Here is a 23,264-nt window from a genome sequence, read left to right as displayed (position 1 = left end):
TTCACAGGAGCTCAAGGAATATTTAAATCTTTTCAAATAAAAGATACTCCAAAAAAAATAAAAGATACTCCAAAATGATAGGAAAATAAAAATCACTTTTTCCAGGTGAGTGCAGGCAATATTAATAGCCAAAATTAAAAGGTTACTTTGGTGCTTTCACTTGTATTAACCAATGGATGTCCTTTTCTAAGACAGTATGTTCCAGTGTATTAACTTTCCCAAAGAAATAAAAGAACAGCAATTCACATGAGCCAAAAGATCACAAGAACTGTTATGGAAGGCACAGAATTAAAGAAAACCAGGAGCCTTCAGCTCATAAAGATGGTCAGGAGGAGATTCACCATCTAAGTCTACAAAATCAACAAAAGTACGATGTTCCATTTTAAAATGGTAGATAGAATACAGGTATGAAATTTTGTTTCCTCCCAAAACCCTAGTTAAATATATAAAGACACAAAATAACAAGGACAGGAAGAACCAAAATGAAACAAAAGTAACAAAATTTTGGAAGCTGGAAACCAAGGAAACTATGATAAAGGATTCAACCAACCCCACTCCCACCCCCACCACCCCTCAGAGCTGAAATGTAGCCAATAGTTGCAAGAGCTGAGAACCAAAGCAATTTATTCTGAAAAACCCTCCAAAGACTCAGAACCGGAGTTCCCAATCTTGGGTGAAAGGCACGGAAGACGATAGAGAAAAATGCAAAACTAGATTCCCAGATCCCCTTCCCAACACCTCGATTTCAGCACGTCTGTCCTCTGGATAGTCTTAACACAGGTGACTTCTGGAGTGGAGTACTGGAGGTGAGATGGGAGGGGTGAAGAGGGAGGCACCCAACTCAAGTCCAAAGTGAATATAATGAAAGCGGAATGCTAACTTCAGGACTTTGAGCTGTGTGGAAACTCTAACATAATCTAGCAAGGAGTTCAACATCTTGGGTCTAGGTCTCTACTGGATGAACTGCACACTGTTAAGAAAGACTGTTACATAAAAGGCAAACTTGGCTCTAACAGCAGTTCTCTATGCTACTAATTATGGAATCTCTAAGCTGTATTAAATCCAGCAGGAAGAGGATGGTATGGGAATCCCTGGATGCGGTGGGTACCACCCGCCCCAGACAGATCACCTTCTGACCCTTTCTATCTTCAGCATCTCAAGGGAGGTTAAAGGCATCACAGTGATGTATGTCAGGAAGCATTTAACAGAATCTGTTAAATCCTGTGTGCTGTTTTGGATCTGTCAGGAATTCTCTGTTCCTTATTAATTCCTGAATACTCAGGAATTAAGAGGAGAGGCAAGCCTCTCCCGGGGGCTGAGGAATCCAGGCATTTCCTTCATTAGTGTTTCTATATGGTGGTAAGTACCCTCTTCCTTCTTGTGAACCATACAGTAAAAGTGATTGTTTACAACTCTCTAATATGGATCGCCTATGTTTTGTAAGTCTGGAATTTTAATCTTTACCTCTGCTGAAAATAACTACTTTGTAAGACAGTATATATGCCCACACCATGTTGATTAAAACACCTTTGCTCTATCAGAGCTCTGGTCCCCGTGTCTTTCTCTCTCCCTCTCTCTTTTTCAGGCTGATCCCCTGGAGTGCAGAGGCTCTCTGAGTTCACTTTCCTGCCCGGGTTTCTAAGACCCTCTCGAGAAGGTGCTCTGCACCTTCACCCCATGGAGAGGGCGCCTGAGGCCTTCGTGAACAGAGCAAGCCCGGTGCCAGGGGCTTTACTGGCTTTCTTCGTAAACCAAGGAATACAGCCTCTCTCTCTCCTTTACTTTCTAATCGGTCGACTCTGGACCACCAGGTTCCGGTCCATTAAAGGACCTCAACAGATGTGTGTAGTGCTCTGTTTTGTGATGAAACTTTCACTTTGATACACTCCCCCTGAAATGGTTTAATAGTACAGATCTCAGGCTTCTCTCTTACTAGTCACCAGATCACTGGCAGCCAGGCCTTTGCCCTCCAAGTAGGGGACTGAAAGACCCTTTTCTGAGGAATCTGACCTGCCCAAGAGAAAAAACTTGAAAATAATGACAATGGGAGCCACACCCCCACCCCCAGCTACCAGTGGAAGCACTCACATGGCCCTAGAATAGTTGTTCTCCTTTGGGATGACCTTGCTCCCAAAGAATACCCGGTGATGTCTGGAAGCATTTTTGATCACACCTGTGTGGCTGGTGTCTAGTGAGTAGAGGTCAAAGGTACTATCAATCATCCTACAATGCACATGACAGTCCTCCTACACAGATATTCAGCAGTTCCAATTGTCCTTTCAGTGTCTCACTCTCAATCATGATCAGACAGCTTAACAAAGCTAAGCTTCTCTAATAGAGAAGAAAACAGATCGAGCACCCTCATGCTGCTGAGAGACATGTAAATACATCAGATAGACAAAGGTGCCATCTCATGCAGTCTTAGCTCATACAGCAGTTTTTTTTTTTTTCCAATCATCCATCCTTGCCCACGGGATTCCTTGATAGCTCAGTTGGTAAAGAATTTGCCTGCAATGCAAAAGACCCCGGTTCAATTCCTGGGTCAGGAAGATCTGCTGGAGAAGGGACAGTCTACCCACACCAGTATTCTTGGGCTTCCCTTGTGGCTCAGCGGGTAAAGAATCTGCCTGCAATGTGGAAGACCTGGGTTTGATCCCTGGGTTGGGAAGATCCCCTAGAGAAGGGAAAGGCTATCCATTCCAGTATTCTGACTCAGAGAATTCCAAGGACTGTATAGTCCATGGGGTCACAAAGAGTCGGACACAACTGAGCGACTTGCACTATCCTATCCTCTTGTTTCAACGAAAATTATAACTACAGAAGATGAGTTCTGCAGTCAATAACCCTCATTATTCGTTCCAACTATCCAACAATTTACTACATACTCAGCGCGTAAAGTCTGGGGCTGATACAGTATAAGAAGAAAAAGAAACTACTTCCTGCTCTTCAACAAGTCCAAATCTTCCTAGATAAGTTTTAGCATCTCATATTAAATTTGAAGCCTCCAAGTCCAGTTTACATTTCAAAAGGTAATGTTTTGTGAGTTCTGTAACAAACTAGGGAACTGGAATTGTAGGCACTGGGCTCATGAAAGCCTGCTATAACGTTCCATACAAACAACTAAGTCACCCTGCTGTGCAGCAGAGACTGACACAACACTGTAAATCAAACACATTTCAATTAAAAAAAAAAAAGGGCAGAAGACTATAAAGTCCCCACACACTCAAAAGCACATCAGTAAGAAACTGATTAAATAAATTGATTCAGTCACTGATAAAAGGGAATAAATGCAGCCATAAAAGACTACCTGGCTCCTTCTTTGGTAGTCTGGTACACACTGAATTGTGGGGGGCTGCTGATAGTGCCTCTTGGGCTGGGATGAGGTCCTTGACCAGGTGCAGTGGCCCACATGGTCACTGGCATCAAGGTCATGGCCCAGGGGTCAGGGATACTCAACCGGCTCACGGAGATCTGTGTGGTGAGGGGAACAGGAGGGGACTCGGTGTGATCCAAGAATGGCTCTTATAAATGACTTGAGCGAATGTTGAAACTAATGGGAGCTATGTTTCTCATTGTCAAAAAAGTACCTATGAGAAGACAGAAGCTAAATAAACCCTGTGGAGCAACACTAGAACTGGAGGCACTGATGTGAGTCATTGATTTCTTTATGTAGAGATGTCAAAAATGTCAAGTCTTTATGAACAGGAAAAAAGACTAAGGAACTATTCCAGACTAAAGCTAAAGCAAGTAAGAAATGCCACACGTAATCCTAGATTGGATAGACTTAGAAAGGACATCACTAGGACAACTGATGAAATGTGAATAGGGTCTATGGATGAGAGGAGATCATCGTACTGATGTCATCTTCTTGACTTCGATGCTTCTATTATAGTTATGTGGACATGTATTCTTATCTTTAAAAAACACACTTAAGTTTAGATCCTAAGTAGGTGATTAGGCACCATGACTCCAACTTACTCTTAAATGGCCCAGGAAAAAGACATATACATCATGTGTGCATGTGTTAAAAAAAAAAAAAAGAAAGAATAAATGACAGGAAAAATATGGCTTAATGCTGAGAGTTGGGGAATATAGGAAGGGAACTGCAGGCATTCTGTGTGGCATTATGGCAACTTTTCTGAGACTGAAATTTCAAACTGAATAGGGGAAAAAAAGGATTCTTTGTAACTATATAAATCCCAAGGCATTTTAAATGAAAAAAGCAACACACAAAAAAACTTAGTAAAATATGTATTTTGCTATCTAAATAAAAAAGGGATGCTGAGAGTATGAACATATATAGAGAGTAACATGCCAGATCTGAACTACGTTGATTTCTTCCACTGATAAAAAATTTGGGGTTTAAAGGGTATCAGGTCAAGCTAGAGAAGAAAACTTTTTTTTAATGTGAAAATCTGAATTGATTACTATGTGAAGTGAAGTGTAACTAAGGAAAAAAAAACAAACCCAGAGTACTTCAGTGGTTGCCAAATACAAGTCCCAGGCTGGTTACTTCAGAAGGACCTGAAGAACATTTATAACTACATCAGCAGGTCATCAGTTTCAGAAACTCTATTTCAGTGGGTACATCATAGCACTCGTTGCAGTAAAAGTTCCCTAGTTCCTAATATAACATAACATCGTTTGGGAACTGAGGCTTTAACCAAATCACCCAGACCTGATCCCCTCTAAACCCCAAATTCTAAGTAAATTAGAAATAAATAGTTTTTGTCCAATGAAATAAGACTATAATCTAGGGAAAGAATACTTCACAAGTGAAATGAGAAAATCTGAAAACTGGATTTGTACTGAACTCTGAATAGAAGCCAAGGCTCACTTGTTATTCTTTCTTTCTGCTTCCTTATTAAGGACCAAAAATACTGTTGAGGTCAAAGTAACCTGACTATTACCTGGTACAGAAAACACATTCACATACTCTGCATTCTTCAAAAGGAACACTCTTTGTAAATATATTACAAGAGTATAGTTATTTACTTTTCATTATGAAAAATCAGTGGGTACAAGTAAATACAGTGTCTATAACATTTAGATTTCACGTGGTAGATTCACCAGGGCTCATTTTATTACTGTGCTTTGTACTTTAATGTACATTAACGATATTCTGCATCAGATAAGGTAATTTTACATGATAAGAAGGAAATTTTAAAAATTACAGCAACAAAACAGTTTAGATATCTGGTCCCTACATTTCAAAAAAGAGAAATAAATACGAGAAAATTAAGCATTACCATGCCAGCAGTACATATTTATTATTATTCATGAATGTCAAAAGACTTACAAGGCCCATTACTATTAGTATAACTGCACATATGAAATATCACTTAGTGACATGGAGTGAAAAGGACAGTTTCATATATATTTAAAAAATACATTCACATACACACATTCTCTCTCTCTCAAACATTCACTGTTCACTGCTACAAAAGCAGGAGGTATCAAGCTGCAGGAGTTTCAATATACATAACATGTTGAAATATCTCAAGCATAAAAACTACACTTAGGTTGCAAAAATAAAGTTTCTTTCTTCAAACATTTTGATCTGAACTCAAGCAAAGCAAACAATGAACACCAATGATTTGTATGCCATTTAACACAATTTAAAACATTAAAGGATCAACAGTTGTAAAAGTCCTGAAAATGTAGAGGTTATTTATAGGAATGAACAATGCATTTCTTCCCCCTGCCCCCCCAAAAAAAGTCTACAGCAGATGTGTTTCATCCTGGCTCTCAAATACTTGAAAATCATAATTTACTATATTCACACAGCAAATTGAGGCAGAACAAAATGAGAAAATCATTACTTCAAACGAGGCATTATTGCCCTTAAATTTCCCTAGACAATTTCACTTGTGCAAGAGCATCATTTACCTGAAAGATAATGAGTCACAATCGAAGAGCACTCATACAAAACTATTTCCTTTTTTCTTTAAAAAGTGCCATGACTTCTTGACTTCTCGTTTTAAAAAACACCACCACCACCCCCACCACCACACATACACTAATGAAAGACCGTCTGTCTCCATCTCTTGTCAATCAGGAAAGGCCAGAGTGACTCTTTGATTCCAATTCGAAATGGTGTTCGCTGGCCAATGCCCAAGGTCTCCAATCTAGAGCAATCAAGCTGAGCATTTCTCGGACGTTGTGCTCCTACGACAGGACTGTCAGTTATCTTTAAAATAAACACACAAAATAAAAAATAAATGAGAAGCTCATTGATGAGGTTTTACATTCTCTATTTCCCTTTGCCCTCAGTGCAAGGAATATGATTTGATCCCTAGAAAAATAAATAAAGCATCTGCCACAATCAAGAAAGCACTTTTTCTATAAACTTCACCAATACACATGGGCTCCTTTACACATGGCAATTTAGAGAAATTTAACAATGGAAGCTGCCAACATACAAGCAAAGTTCACTTTGATTAGATTTCATGCAAAGATGGGCTCGATAAAGGACAGAGATGGTATGGACCTAATAGAAGCAGAAGATATTAAGAAGAGGTGGCAAGAATACACAGAAGAACTGTACAAAAAAGATCTTCACGACCCAGATAATCACGATGGTGTGATCACTCACTTAGAGCCAGACATCCTGGAATGTGAAGTCAAGTGGGCCTTAGAAAGCATCATTACGAACAAAGCTAGTGGAGGTGATGGAATTCCAGTTGAGCTATTTCAGATCCTGAAACATGATGCTGTGAAAGTGCTGCACTCAATATGCCAGCACATTTGGAAAATTCAGCAGTGGCCACAGGACTGGAAAAGGTCAGTTTTCACTCCAATCCCAAAGAAAGGCAATGCCAAAGAATGCTCAAACTACCGCACAATTGCACTCATCTTACACGCTAGTAAAGTAATGCTCAAAATTCTCCAAGCCAGGCTTCAGCAGTACGTGAACTGTAAACTTCCAGATGTTCAAGCTGGTTTTAGAAAAGGCAGAGGAACCAGAGATCAAATTGCCAACATCCGCTGGCTCATCCAAAAAGCCAGAGAGTTCCAGAAAAACATCTATTTCTGCTTTATTGACTATGCCAAAGCCTTTGACTGTGTGGGTGACAATAAACTGTGGAAAATTCTTCAAGAGATGGGAATACCAGACCATCTGACCTGCCTCTTGAGAAACCTATATGCAGGTCAGGAAGCAACAGTTAGAACGGGAAATGGAACAACAGACTGGTTCCAAATAGGAAAAGGAGTATGTCAAGGCTGTATATTGTCACCCTGCTTATTTAACTTCTATGCAGAGTACATCATGAGAAACGCTGGGCTGGAAGAAGCAGAAGCTGGAATCAAGATTGCGGGGAGAAATATCAATAACCTCAGATATGCAGATGACACCACCCTCACAGCAGACAGTGAAGAGGAACTAAAAAGCCTCTTGATGAAAGTGAAAGAGGAGAGTGAAAAAGTTGGCTTAAAGCTCAACATTCAGTAAACGAAGATCATGGCATCTGGTCCCATCACTTCATGGCAAATAGACGGGGAAACAGTGGAAACAGTGTCAGACTTTATTTTTGGGGGCTCCAAAACCACTGCAGATGGTGACTGCAGCCATGAAATTAAAAGACACTTACTCCTTGGAAGGAAAGTTATGACCAACCTAGATAGCATATTCAAAAGCTTTACTTTACACATTACTTTGCCAAGAAAGGTCCGTCTAGTCAAGGCTATGGTTTTTCCAGTGGTCATGTATGGATGTGAGAGTTGGCCTGTGAAGAAAGCTGAGTGCCGAAAAATTGATGCTTTTGAACTGTGGTGTTGGAGAAGACTCTTGAGAGTCCCTTGGACTGCAAGGAGATCCAACCAGTCCATTCTGAAGGAGATCAGCCCTGGGATTTCTTTGAAAGGAATGATGCTAAAGCTGAAACTCCAGTACTTTGGCCACCTCATGTGAAGAGTTGACTCATTGGAAAAGACTTTGATGCTGGGAGGGATTGGGGGCAGGAGGAGAAGGGGATGAAAGAGGATGAGATGGCTGGATGGCATCACCGACTCAATGGACATGAGTTTGACTGAACTGCAGAAGTTGGTGATGGACAGGGAGGCCTGGCCTGCTGCGATTCATGGGGTCGCAAAGAGTCGGACACAACAGAGAACTGAACTGAACTGAATACTTTTAAACAACAAGAAAAATGTTATCCATAGAACACAACAGTGATGGACCTGGACTTCCAAGAAGTAAGAAGGTTACCTGTTTGTTTCGCTGAGTACCGCTTGAGGGATCTTAGTTACCTGGCCGAGGATTGAATCTGGGCCTCAGCAGTGAAAGTGCCAAGTCTCAACCACTGGACTGCCAGGGAATTCCCAAGTAAGGTTCTAAATGCCATGTACTTACCGGTCTTAAGTGGCTGCTGGGGAGGTTGAAGGCATCTGCAATTGCACATGCCATTTCATACTTAGTCATCTGTTCGTTGCCAGACCAGTGAAAGGTTCCCTTAATTGATGGATCCTGACAAGGACACAAATAGTTCAAACTGGTTTCAAACTTTCTGAGTTGAGTGGAATAGCAACTGTGACAAGACAACTAACTTAAACAGGTCCAGGAAATATAATGTATCGTACCTTTCTGGAATGCTCTACATAAGATATCTAAAATCAAATTCCTATAAATCTCCCCAGTTAAAAATGGAAATCCATTTTAGAATTTAGCCTTAAGAATTGTTTTAAAATAAATTGTTAGTGGCTCTGATTTAGTGGAAATCCTAAAATGATTACAGATTTTTATGAAACACAGACCAATTCAACTAGCATTTTCAATTATCCTAAGAAGCTAACACCAAAACTTAACAGAACCATTTTTCAAGATGAGTTAATTAGTCATAACATCCTTATTGTCATGGTACATATTTTTTAAAAATACACAAATTTTGATGCATTAAAAAAAAGTCACGCTACTATAAATATTCTAAAATAACTCAGTCTCTAACTTTCCTTTCTGTAGATATTCTATTTAGCTCTAACTTTTACAAATACTTAAAATGAGCTATTTTTCAAATATCTAAAAGAATAATTATAAATTATTCTTACAGTGGCTGAAACAATTAAGGTTCTTCTGTGCCACTACCTAGATCTTAAATAGACATTACTCGGTATTTAAAACAGGCTTCTTATAAGACATCAGGCAAAGAAAAATACAAGTTTTCAGTTATCTTGCAGTGAGAGAATGACAAATGGAGTCTATAGTATTTGAGAAAAAAATCAAATATAATAGCATAAAATTTTTATTATTCATAAATACAGCTACTATCCAAGTACTTTTGCTTGGTGTCCTTCTAAATGTTTAAAAAAGCACTTCGATTCTCACCAGCATCCTCTTCTCTGCTAACTGACGACACACGGTGGCCACATCTTTGACGTGCGTGGGGAACCGTTGCTGCCAGTGGTCCATGTTTGCGGACTTGTTGCTGAACTGCACTTTATCAAACATAATAGTCACAGCACTTTCCTCAAGCCTTTCAACTTCTCCATACAGAACAGGAATTCTCAAAACAGCAGCTCCTAGAGAGTAATAAAAGCAGATAATATTTCAAAGCTCACTGGTTCTTAAATCTTGCTATAAGATCAGAGTGTGTAGATTTAAAATACATTATCACAGAAAACATGCAATATACCAGAATGACACAGCTCACCTATTTAAACAAATGTGATCTAGAATATTTTTAAATGTCTCTGTCATGTAGGATATTTTTATAATTATATAATTTCATTACTGTGGCCATTAAAAATAAAACTGATCATGACAATTTCAACAAGTGATCCCTGATTATTCCCAAATTAAAAAAATAAATGCAATAAAGGACATTTTGGGCACAATATTCCTACATAGATTGTGTATTGCATTAATGCTAAATTTCCTAAGTGTAATAACTGCATTGTAATTATGTGAAGAACATCCTTCTTGAAGATACATGGTGAAGTACTTTGGGGTGAAATTCAACTAATTCTCTATGAGTTCAGGAAAAAAAACAGTGTATGTGTAAAACATATGGCAAAACGTTAACAATTGGTGAAATCTGTATAAAGTGTATATGAGTGTTCACCACATAGTCCTTGAAATCACTAAGGAATTATAAGGTATTTTATGTGGGTCAATACTAAGGAGTTATAATAGACTAGATAATTTACACTAATTGAAATTCAATGAAAACTATTTTAAATTAACTTACTAAAGAGCTGGGCAGATGACTTATGAATAACACAGGTTTGAACAGTGTGGTTGCATTTATATGCAACTTTTTTTCATGCAAAATATCATGGATAAGATGTACTGAAGTGGATACCCTATCCTTACATAGGCATAAGGTGAGTGATGGTTAACATAAGGTTAATGTGTTTTCTTAATGTTTCATAACTTCATTTTCAAAGAGTTACATTACCATACAGTATGCCTCATCTCTCTTGTAACTAGAAAAACTCAGTCTATCATCACAGGTAAGTGGTTTTAAAAAAAAAAAAATTAACAGTATTTAGCTGTATGATGAATGACTGTAATACCTATGCCAATAGTTTTATAATGATTCATTCACTAGTGTATGGCCAAGGCTACCATGAAGCAATCATTACTGATTACACTAGGCTACCATTTACTGCTTCTTCCTTACTAATTCCTGAATCATACCTGTAAATAAATATGAATTTCTTCTTAGATTATCTTCATTTGTGATGTGTGGTCTTATAATACATGACACGTATAGTGTTTTGTACCATCTAAAACAACACTAGTGTAGTTACTGACGGACGATTCATCTTGTAAACAAATGAGGTAAACTTACAGTGTTGATACAATACTGTATTTTCTCTTATGATTTTTTAATGTTTTATTCTCTCAAGATTACTTTAGGAATAGTATATAATACATATAACACACAAAATATGTGTAAATTGACTCTCTGTTTTAGTAAGGCTTGGGTCAAGAGCTGCTGTTTAGCTGCTAAGTTGTGTCTGACTTTTTTGCGACCCCATAGACTGCAGCCCACCAGGTTCCTCCATCCACAGGATTTCCCAGGCAAGAATACTGGAATGGGTTGACAGTTCCTACTCCCAGGGAACTTCCTGACCCAGGGATCAAACCTGCATCTCCTGTTTTGGCAGGAGGGTTCTTCACCACTGAGCCACCAGGGAAGACCCTCTGTCAAGAGTAGGCTGTGAGCAATTAAGTTTCTGGAATCTAAAGTTACACATGGATTTCCAAATACGCATGGGTTGGCAACACTAATCCCCAAGCTGTACAAGGGTCAGCTGTATACTAATATATATTCAAAGATGATTTCCAAAGGATAATTTATATTAATAATAATAAAAAACCTAGTCTGTATATGGTATGTATAGTAGGGGATGTTTCTCAAGGATGTAGTACAGTCTAAGGCAATAGTTTCAGTGCAAAGGATCATTAAATCAGGTATTATGCAGCCACTGATATGAAAAAGATATCCTAGAGATGGCTCCATAAGAACTGAAATGCATGTATGTGGGGGGAGAAAAATCAGTTTATAAAACAATATGCACAGATGTTTAGAAATCCACAAAAAACACTTCCATAACCACATTTAGTGCTTCTCTGAGGAAGCACTCTAAGAGAACTCTACAGTTTTAGATTAAAAAAAAAAAAAAGGAGGTTATTTCTTTTATAATTAACACATTAATGTGTGTGTGTATATATACAAACCTTTTCATTATAGGGGACTGGAATGCAAAAGTAGGAAGTCAAGAAACACCTGGGGTAACAGGCAAACACACAGGAAAAAAGAAAAACCATACAAATGACTGTGGATATACAAACACAGGAAAAAAATTAACCATCCAAATGACAGAATACTGCAATCTAAGAAAAATGATACTGATCTTTTTTTTTTTTTGGAAGATTACAAAAATCTGATTTACTTTCTATCTATAATGGTATTCATGTACACACTGATACTGGAAATGGTCTGAAAGGATTCATAAACTCTCCAGGATTTCAAAAATTCTTGTTTTTCTTGTTAACTACATTCCCTAGTTTTTCTCCAATGGATTTATGCTCCTTGACTAAAACAAAACAAAAAAAAAACAACAACAGGAACTTCTTCCCTGGTGGTCCAGTGGTTAAGAATCCGCCTTCCAATGCAGGAGATGTGGGTTCAATGCCAGGTCCAGGAAGTAAGATCCCACATGCCACAGAGCAACCAAGTCCATACACCACAACTAAGACCCGGCACAGCCAAGTAAAGAAAAACCACTAAATAAGTATTTAAAAAATTAAGATACAGACGCGCATACACACAAATCTTAAACAAAAAGGAATCCTCAAAAAGAGTCAGGGAGCTAACTAAAGAGATGTGTCTTACCTAAATTGTTCTCCAGGACGGCCTTTTCTCCTTCTAATTTTGTTTTGCCATATAGATTTAGGGGATTTGGTATGTCTTCCTCTCTATAAGGTGGGTTTGTTCCATCAAAAACATAATCAGAGCTAATGTAGATTAGAAATGCTCCAATTGCAGCTACCAAAAAAAAAAAAGAGAGAGAGAGAGAGAAAATAATCTATTAAATTACTATACAACCTGATGCTTTACTGGAATTTGTAACAGCTTATTCATCAAAAGTATAACAAATTTCTTATAAGCCATCTACAAAATTTTAATATTTGCACACTCAGCGATCACTTAATTTTTATGAAGATTTTATAAAGTCTTCATTACCTGCTTCCTTTGCTAAATTCCCAGAAGCATCCACATTAAGTTGAGAAGCAGCATCTGGGTGATTTTCTACAACATCTGGCCTTCTCTCTGCTGCACAGTGTACGATGACATGGGGCTAGAAGTTAAGCATTGATGTGTTTTCAGCCCAAAAAGGAATAAAAACCGAAGAACTATAGCCTTCCAACAGTAAGTTAATTCATAGAAACATGTTTATTAAAACATTCCTTCAACTAAAGAATCTAATTTTTAATGTGGTTTTGTCACACTTCCCTTTTTCAACGTTCAAACTTCCTTAAAAATATACATAGGCCCTGAGAAGGAAAGAGCAATCGAGCAATCCCTAGGCAAAATCAGACAAAACTCTGGGGCAACAACCAGGCTTCTAAATCAAAATAAGCTTCATCCCCTCATCTGAGCGGGAGAAAAGGGCAATCATTTATGTAATTCATATGACCTAAATATTTAGTTAAGTCTGTGGGAAAGGGAGAGGAATAGCAATTGCAAATTAAATTCATAAATTCTAATCTCTTAACTTCATCATTTAAAGAAAATTAAGCATCCATAAAAACTTATATTGCCAGTAAAGTATGCTAAGCAGTGTGTGAGGATCAAGGATTTTACAATCTAATGGAAAAAATGGGTATGTAAAGAGACCATTTCAATACTGTATAACGTGAAGGTCCTTGGTAGAGTCCGGGCATCTACTTCCCAGAGGAGCTGAGTCAGAGTTAAGTTTTGGGAAGACCAGTGATCAAAAGGGCTCATGTGCCCAAACACGAAACTTCCTCCTTCTCAGAAACTGCTTGAAGAAGCATGATCTGAAAGTTGCTTTCAAACTTACATGTGCATAAACTAGGATGGTTCTTAAAATGTGCAGTCCTAGGCTCTACCATAGGCTTACTGAATGAAAATTTTTGGGAGTGAGACATAAGAACAAGTTTTCCAAGTGATTCTGATGCAATGTTCTTTGGGTCGTATTTTTAGAAAGAACTTGAATTTCTGATTTCACCTCAAGAGCTGTAACAAAACCTAATTCTTTCTATAACTTTTCTGCGACCATGGCCAACGAGTTGTTTAACTTCTCTGAGCCTTTGTGATTTCTAAAATGGAAATGAGTCCCTTGGACTGCAAGGGGATCAAACCAGTCAATCCTAAAGGAAATCAACCTTGAATATAGAGTAGAAAGACTGATGCTGAAGCTGAAGCTCCACTATTCTGGCCACCTAATGCAAACAGCGGACTCACTGGAAAAGACCCTGATTCTGGGAAAGATTGAGGGCAGGAGGAAAAGGGGGCAAGAGAGAATGAGATGGTTGGATAGCATCACCGACTCAATGGACATGAGTCTGAGCCAATTCTGGGAGATAGTGAAGGACAGGGAAGCCTGTCCTTCAGATGTGCTGCAGGCAATGGGGGTCACTAAGTCGGCAACTAAACAACAAAAACAGATATGAGAACAACTATTTTGCAGTGTTGTAAGGTTAACAGATACTATTTTCAAAAGGATTTGTAGTGGAAGGAGAGGGTGGGACAAAATTGAGAGAGTAGCAATGACAGATATACCACCATGTATAAAATAGCTAACTAATGGGAAGCTGCTATATTTAACATAGGGAGCACCGCTCTGTGACAACCTTAAGAAGTAGAAATGGGGCGGGTGGCTCAAGAGGGAGGGGATAAACACATACATACACACACATACACACATACACACACACACGGCTCATCTGTGTAGTTTTACCACAGAAACCAACACAACATTGTAAAGCAATTATCCTCCAGTTAAAAATAAAAAATACAGAAGCAAATATTTTTACCCTCAAAACAAGAAAAGGATTTGCACATAAAGTGGTACTTAGAAGAGTAATTCTCAAACAGAAGCTTTTTACAAAATGCTTAATTTTCTGCCTTTTGTTAACCTATATCTCAACCTAATTTTTCTAAGGATGACATACTTTTCCACCCCCTCAAAAAAAAAAAAAAATGTGCACTGTATACTATTGTTGCTTAATAGGTTAGAGCTTAAGTACTATAACTTCCTTGAGAACAACAATTTTTATATCACCCAGACAGAATCACTGCAGATAGTGACTGCAGCCATGAAATTAAAAGACGCTTGCTCCTTGGAAGAAATGCTATGAAGAACCTAGACAGCACACTGAAGAGTATAGACATTGCTTTGCCAACAAAGGTCCATCTAGTCAAGGCTATGGTTTTTCCAGTGGTCATGTATGGATGTGAGAGTTGGACTATCAAGAAAGCTGAGCACCGAAGAATTAATGCTTCTGAACTGTGGTGATGGAGAAGACTCTTGAGAGTCCCTTGGACTATAAGATTAAACCAGTCAATTCTAAAGGAAATCAGTCCTGAACGTTCATTGGAAGGACTGATGCTGAAGCTGAAACTCCAATACTTTGGCCACCTTACGCGAAGAACCAACTCACTGGAAAAGACTCTGATGCTGGGAAAGATTGACGGCAGGAGGAGAAGGAGACGACAGAGAATGAGATGTTTGGATGGCATCACCAACTCAATGCACGTGAGTCTGAGTAGGCTCTGGGAGTTGCTGATGGACAGCGAAGCCTGGCATGCTGCAGTCCATGGGGTCGCAAAGAGTTGGACATGACTGAGTGACTGAACTGAGACAATTCTTAATAGTTTCTTCCTTACCAGCTGAGCTACCAGGAAAGCCCCTTAATAGTTTACTTATGCTTTAAAATAAACCATACCTGAAAATCATAAATGATGTGATGAACTGCATTAGAATCCAAGAGATTGACCTGCTCAAATTTTGGTCTTGCTCTTCTAAAACCACAGCCAACGGCATGCCAATTATTCTGCTGAAATTCTTTGTACACAGCTCTGCCAAGAAGCCCAGTGGCACCAGTAATGAGAACCCGCCTGTTGGGGATGTTAACTTCCTCCTAAAATGTGAAAGAGGAGAAAAGAAGTAATTAATTTGACAATAGCCTCTCAACAAAATTAGCCACCATCTTCATTCAACTAAACATTTCAAGTCTGAGTTGTCTGCTTCACGTCCCATATGTATAACTCTTAAGTTAGAACGAAGATCAAACTGCATCAGTAAGTATGTCACTTAAGAGAAAGTTTTAATAATCCTTCCCAAAAAAAGGAACCTAAGATGATACTGCAAGGAATCACCTAGTCAAACAGATTTAGATTTCCTAACAGTAATAATGGAAAAACTTAATTTTTAGGATCAATGATGTCCAAAGTAGTAATAACCATCAACTTTATGTTCTTCTATTTATAAAAATGCAGTTTAAAGCTTACTTATTTCTGCCCTGATTAAATATTAGGGTTATTCTGCGAACATGTTTCCAAACCGACAGTTTTGCTCTTCAATTTTTAATCTCAAGTTTTCTTTTAAACCTCATTATTGGGATATGTCCAAATTAGAGAATTTCATATTTCATAGAAATTTATGTGGAAGAAAAATAAATTTGGTCCTTATAGAACTAACATTCTAAGTTTAACTAAACTTGTAAATATTCCTACACTGACTCTAAATTTACCTACATAGACCAGTTAAAACTAATAAAACATAAGTAGAGGATAAGAAAAAAATAAATATTTTAAACTGATCTATGTTACTATTGTGAAAAAGGAAAAATTCCTCACACACTGAGATAAAAAAAAAACTACTATTTAGGAAACAATTCCAATTATCTATACATAGAAATTTCCCTTCTTCCCAAAACAGGTTAACGCCAAATATCCTCACAGACATTTGAATTAAGAAAACACTATTCAAAACAAAAAACAGTTTTTATTAGCGTATCAACTTGAAGCCTTTTAAATTTGAAATGTTGGTTTAGTCACTTAATTCTGAGCTGTCAAAAACCTTAAGTATACACACAATACCCAAAGATCTTTTTCCCCAGCCCTCAAGACAGCTAATTTAACAGACTATACTTGAAAAAGAAAAAGAAGAAAAAAAAAAAAAAGGCCACCTAAATCAAGTATGTCTATCAAAGGAAAAACCAGAAATGAAAGGGCTGAAACAGAAACCAGAAACAGAATGAAGGCTAAGTTTTTAAAGATATTTCTTCCTTAGTTCACCACATTTCAAGATGTTTTAGAAGCTGAAGAAAAATTCATCTAGGCTCTCTCTTGCAAAACTTGGCTCTAAGTCAAACAATCTATGCAAACAAAGATTTAAGCCAGCAAAATATTTTCTTTGAATTTTTGGCAAGAAAACAGCCCTGCAAAGACTGCAATTGTTAAAGAGGTTAAAACAGGCCAGGTTTAGTAGAGACACAATCAGAAAACAATTTGCACAGGATAAATACCATAAAGATCCCTGGGAAAATATTATAAAGGCCTATGAGTTGGTTTCTTCTGAGTTTCTCATGTCACTCTAAAGAAGGAAAGGAATAGACAGTGGTTCTTGGATCAGTGGTTCACAGGCAAACGCCTAGGACAGGAATCAACTGGAAGGCTTTCAGATCCAGTAGATTTGGAATGAGGCCTGATAATCGGCATTTCTAACAAGTTTCCAGGTGGTGCTGATGCTGGTGATTTGGAAACTGAACTTGAGAATTCCAGGAACATCCAAGACCTTCCTAAAGATAGCTCTGACTCAAACAAATAAAAACAAACTGCCATTTACCCTTCCAGAAGCAACAACCTCGTTACCCTTTTCCCCTTAAAAAGGAAAACTAGAAAAAGAAGTCAAAGACCAAACATCATGCTTGTAGTAACCACGAAATTACTGAACAGTAAAATAAGATCTCTGTGTACTTCACTGGTGAGTGAAGCACATTTTTCCTTCATTTATCATCTGTTAAATGAAGGAAATAAAGATGCATCTTACAAATGTGTTTGGCAGTCTTTTTGCCTTTTCAGTGCATCTTAAGAGTCCAGATAATCTCACAATTAAGTGCATCTTAGATTTGATGAAATATAGTATTAAGTTACAAACACAGCGAGGGTCTTTAAGGCATATAAGATTCTTCACTTTAAAATAGTATGGGTGGTTGCGTGGAGAAGATACAAACTCTGTACAGCCTGGGATAATTTGTAAGCTCCCTGGAAGAAAATAGTTCAATAGTTACCTAGTGGTAAGATGTCAGTGTGCAATAATTTTCTATATTAAAAGAGCAGAGAACTGAAGTGCAAGCATTTTCTGAAACAAAGAGATTCTGCACAATCCTCTTCTTGTAAATTCTCATGTGAGAGTTTTCCAAAGCGAAGAACCTTAAATCTAAAGATGTCACAGGTTTTGCCCACAGTAAAAGGAAAAAGGTTGGAAACACAACTGGTGTCCTTTTGCTTCTATCGTCTAGTCAAATGCATGCTGAGTTTTGTCTCAATCCTTTGAACTTATACTTGGTTTCTTGATGACTAAATTTTATCTTCTCTGCCACAAACTGTGGCATTAAGAAGTTACTCCAACTCTGCTAATGTAACTTGCTGGTAAAAGTATGCATTTGGACAGATGATTAAGGCTCTTACAGCTTTACAATCCTATAATTCTAACATTTTCCATATTACCCTTCCCATAGAAGATATCCGAATAAACTGAAAGAAGTCTTGTTTAAAGTAACTTTTTTTCTTTTCATACAGTTCTCTTTGGAGACTCAATCAGCATGTTCTGTCACAGTACAGAAGCCAAAACAAGAAGTTTTCATTCAGATTACAAGTTTTTTGGTGGTTGGCAAATAAAATACACATCACTCTGAAATTAACAGAAGTCAAAACAAAATATCTCTATTTTTGAGTCTCTATAACAGAACTCCACCTGAAGCATCTTAAAGCACAGTTTTGATTCTTTTAAAACCAGGGAAATATTCCTCTGAAAATAATTTCGGCTCATTACTCTATAAATTACTTTACTTCTGCCAAACACAGGAATGTCCAACACCTCGAGGAACTCTAAATGAGGAACAAAAAGCTGCGTAGTTAAGCAGCATAATTAAGACCTGAAGATATTCTGTCTTCCTGAAAAGTCTATTTTTCAGTTTTTATTCTTATTAGTCAAGTATATTAAACATGACTTTAATTTGCATCTGCCTCTTCTCCCACCAACTCACAGATTTACAGAATTCAGTAACACCAGGTGACCAGATTTATACATACACACACACACAAAACGTTTGAAAAAGTAAGTACATATAAATAAATGAAGAGTCATAGCTCTTATTATGCCATCAAATCAAATAATAGCAAATTCTAAGGTACAGGACAATAAAAGGCTCTTCCAAAATGATCCAAAACAGTACTCTGGGACAGTGGTTTCTACTTTAGCACACTTGGATTAACTTCTACTAAAAATGTCCTAGAGAAAGTCAAGAGTGAAATATCACAAATATCTAAAGTAGGATCTTCTTAAGTTTTAGTGATAATTATACTTTGCTATTTTCAGAACCTCTTCAATTTGGCAAAGTTTCACATTGATTTATTTGATTCTCACAACATTCCCCTAGAGATAGATCTTTGAGTAGACACTCCTGGACTTTGAGAAGCTTTTTAAAATACCTAGGTGACACTGGTCTAAACTCCCACTGTCACTCTATTGTACCCCACAGCCAGTAATATGAACAGGAACCACCACAGTTTATTCCTGTAACATAAACTATAGAACAGTCCCACTACTACAGGTTCTGAGAGAAGCAAATACGTGTCAAGCCTTTGGTTGTGTAATGTGAATGAAGGAAAACGCATTTTCATTTGTCTACTGAACTCACTGTTAAAACTGATTAACCTTTATATACACACACATGCAAGCCCAGTGCACATACACACATACATAAACAAGCAATATGCAACTTTAGGGACTCAGCATTGTGAGGGGGTACACAGGAGCGAAACAGAAGATCAAACAGCCCATCCATTCTAACTTTACTCCCCAAATCCCAAAATGACTTGAAAACACTAAATATGCTATATTTTGAAGGTGTAAAAATTTTGCATTCTCAACAACAGCCATCACTTACACCTTCTCTTAAATCCTTAAGATATACTGATTTTGGCGTGAACATTCTTCTTATCCCCAGGGCTAAATATCCTATGGACTGATGAATACTGAGGGGCCTGGGATGAAATAGAGATTGGGGTTTATGGAGATTTATGCAATCTCTGCAGTGGTTCAAAGCTTGAGACAGTCAAAGAGATTGTACTTGAATCCCAGCTGCAATCTTACTGAATGAACTTGGACCAAAGACCTGCTCTCTTAGTCTCAAATATCTGTAAAATGGAACAAAACAAATAATGCATATAAAGTGCACAACAGTGCCATGCATAAACTAAGAGTTCAGTTCTTATCTCCAATCCTGTTACTACTTCTGAAAAGCCACATGGCTCCTTTTTTTCCTCAGAGATACGAACAGTTAAGATCAAAAGATATGAACAAAGGATAAAAACGAAATTTAGAAAAAGTCAAAACAGCTCGGAAAACCCCTCTTCATTCCTGAGAGGAGAGACGGGAGGCTAGAAAGTGAAACCCGACCTAATCATTTCCTGTCGCAGTGGCTGAGAAACAAAACACAGAGGAGTGTGCACCGAGGTAAACAAACTCAGCGGCGCCGCCCTAGTCTCCTGGGGCCTCCGACTCTGGGAGGATGCGTCTGGAAAACCACTCGAGCCCCCGCCACCAGACTCTTCCCGCTCAGCGCACTTGGTTACCACGAGACGTCTCCCCACCCCGCAAGACCCGGGGCGACTCCCTCACCTCCACCAACCGGCAGTCCCCGGGAACAAAGTGGATAGAGAGCTCTTTCTCCCGGCCCACCATGCCCGCCGTCTTTGCGCTGTCGTCGCCGCCGCCGCCGCCGCAGCGACCGCCACTTCCTTCAGCCCGGGATCGCGGCGGGCCGCAGCTCCAACCCCTTCGGCCCGCCTACCCTAGGTCCGGGCCAGCCCCCTTTCACCGCTTCCGGCTTCCGCCGCCAAGACCGCGCTTCCTGATTGGCCACGCTCCGCCGACGCCCCTGAAAGGAGGCGGGCGCGTTCGGGACGCTCCCAGCCCACGCGCCAACTCTTAAAGGGATACACAAAACAAAGGCCCTGGTCTTAAACTGGGAATACGAGTTTTGTTTAGAGGCCGGCAGGGGACGGGAGGGGGACACGGGGGGTGGGGGTCAAGAATATTTTGTGTGTTCTTCCTTCTCGACTAGGTAAGGAGTGAATTGGATTGCTCAGACTGTGTGCGGTGTCTAAGAATCAACTGGGCACGTGATACATAAAGCGGGATGGAGGTGGTGGTGTAGTCGCTAAGTCGTGTTCGACTCTTGCGATTCCACGGACAGAAGAGCCTGGCAGTCTACAGTCCATGGGATTCTCCAGGCAAGAACACTGGAGTGGGTTGCCCTTTCCTTCTCCAGGGGATCTTCCCAACCCAGGGATCGAACCCGGGTCTCCTGCATTGTGCGCGGATTCTTTACCAACTGAACTACAAGGGAAGCCCCATAAAACGGGATGAAACACTTTAAAGTCTTGGTGGGAAGAGTGAAGCGGGGAGAGGAGGCGGCACAACGCGTCTGTATCTCTAGAGCATTAAGTTTTTCTTGAGAGATTGAAAGACTGAAATAAAAATAATAAGTATTGATATCTGCGTCATTAACACTTAAAGAACCCATTTGTCTTTCTGGCATGCCAGAAAGTAGTACGCGTGAAATTCCGAACGTGTCAAACTCTTAACTAGTTAAAAATAAAAACACGTAGGGGGCTGGGGGACGAATTATTTGGTTGCTCCTTCAAAGCAAGGATTCTCGGACTTTTATCAGTAATTGCTGAATGAGTTATTGTAGGAGCCTGGCGGGCTACAGTCCATGGGGTCGCAGAGTCAGACACAACTTTGCGACTAAACAATGATTGGGACCCTACATTTAGTGAACTTTAACCGGAGTCAAGATCAGCCTTTGAGAAGCACCGCCTTACAGGTTGCAGCGTCAAGCTACGCGAGGCGAACCTCCACTACCAAGAAAAGTAAAAGAACTAGTAGAGAGTCATGCTGAACCGTCTACCACCTGGATTACGCTTTTTTCAAGTGACAGATCAAAAACGGCCCTATTAGGCAACTGCAACTGATTTCCAGTTCAAACCCGAAAAGCCGGGATGCCTGTGAAATTTACTCGCAAAAAACCCGAGCATGGATCTCATAGGTTTTGTCAAATTTGAACGTAAATCTGTACTGTTCTTGTCCAGACACGCAGGATACCAAAACCTTAAAAGTCGCCCACAAACGTGATTACTGCTTGGGTCTTTCTAAAACATATTTTCATACACCTTTTTTGGTTTAATCTTAGAGCTCAACATTAAGCAGCCTTTAAAAAATTTTTTTCCACGTCTGAGTCCGGTGACTTTCTTTCCTACTCAACCCCCAAAAAGAACTCATTTCCTAATTACTGTAAGAATAAAGTTTCTTTTGAACTGAAACAAGAGAGACTGAGCCTTCACACTTTTCTATTTTTGTTTTACTCCAGGCTGTTAATCAATTTAGCATTATTTAGAGTCCTTGAGAGAAAAGCTCCAACGCGAAACCATGCATAATTTGCAAACAACAAAGAAATGGTGTGGGTGTTGGGGGAGCAGATTCAAGATCCTCTTGATCGTTTTTTAAAAGTAATTTTTGTGAAGTTTCTAGTTGCAACGGTAATGCAATCTAATTTTTCCAGAAAAAAAAAAATTCTGTCCTACTCGAAGACGATTTAAGGACTTGCATATGCAATTAGCATTTTGATTCTCAGAGCAGCCTTATCTGGAGTGAGGAACAAAAAGAGTTTACTTGCCTACATTTGAGGATCTGGTTTAATATTTGCCAGATAAAACTTGGGTATGGTTCTAGGGGCACATCTTCGTACATGGGTTTTAATCATCCTTTTTAAAAATGGAAGTTTCTACATGAATAAAAACGCCATTGTTATACAGACAATATCCAAGTTCGTGTGGTGGCTAAGTCTATAAATTTAAATAGAGCAATCTAGAGATAAAAGTTAGGTTAGCAGGTTCATTTCTTGCCAAGACAAAGAAAGCCTGGAGCACCCAACTATAGATAAAAGCGTTATTTCTATAGAACCTTCACCTACATAAATGCATTTTAATCTGGTTAAGTGAAACTGCTGTTTTGGGTTATTTTTGTCAATTGAGACTTAGCTGAGCTCTCCATACAGGGTCAATAATTAAAGCTGTTTAATTATTCCAAGTCCCAAAGTTATAAGTCTTAAATGAAAGACTTTTTTTAAAAACACACCCTTTTCGGCTTTTACGTTCCCAGACGTTCACTGGGATTCTTGTAAAGAAACTCTATAAAACTCCAGACTGCTTTTCTTGAATAGCTCACTCTTACCTGTTCCATGTTCTCTGGCATTTCAGGCATGATTCCAAAATTATCTGAGGAAAAAGATTTGAGATGGGTTTCAGCCTCTGCCTCCTCGGACCGGGTCTTTGTTCTGCCTGCAGAGAGCGTAGGCACGAGAAAACGTGAGCCACAGCTTCACTCGACCTTTGAAATTAGCATTTTGAGTCGGATCCCAGAATCTCGTGCAGCATTCCACATTGCAGTAAACTGGCAGCTGATTCCCCGTGGCAGTCTTGAAAATACCCAATGAG

The 23,264-nt window shown here is 38.9% G+C and overlaps 1 protein-coding gene across 2 annotated transcripts; it reads right to left on the bottom strand.

The window, feature by feature from the left end:
* Positions 1–5,245: 5,245 nt before the first annotated feature.
* Positions 5,246–23,172, bottom strand: MAT2B (methionine adenosyltransferase 2 non-catalytic beta subunit). 2 transcript variants are annotated; one of them, XM_005889210.3, is made up of 7 exons: positions 23,002–23,172; positions 15,422–15,616; positions 12,693–12,807; positions 12,342–12,494; positions 9,323–9,516; positions 8,354–8,467; positions 5,246–6,190 (listed from the first exon to the last, which is right to left on the bottom strand). In XM_005889210.3, the coding sequence occupies exons 1-7, from the start codon at positions 23,029–23,031 to the stop codon at positions 6,020–6,022; spliced, it is 972 nt and encodes a 323-aa protein (XP_005889272.2). In that variant the 5' UTR covers positions 23,032–23,172; the 3' UTR covers positions 5,246–6,019. The 2 variants fall into 2 exon arrangements, with proteins under 2 accessions (XP_005889272.2, XP_005889271.2); XM_005889209.3 differs by lacking the exon at positions 23,002–23,172 and adding an exon at positions 20,386–20,558.
* Positions 23,173–23,264: the final 92 nt, after the last annotated feature.

This window comes from Bos mutus, chromosome 7 (assembly GCF_027580195.1).
Source record: "Bos mutus isolate GX-2022 chromosome 7, NWIPB_WYAK_1.1, whole genome shotgun sequence".
Taxonomy (NCBI): Eukaryota; Metazoa; Chordata; class Mammalia; order Artiodactyla; family Bovidae; genus Bos; species Bos mutus.
The sequence above is the reverse complement of the archived record's forward strand: the minus strand, read 5'-3'. Positions and strand labels throughout refer to the sequence as shown.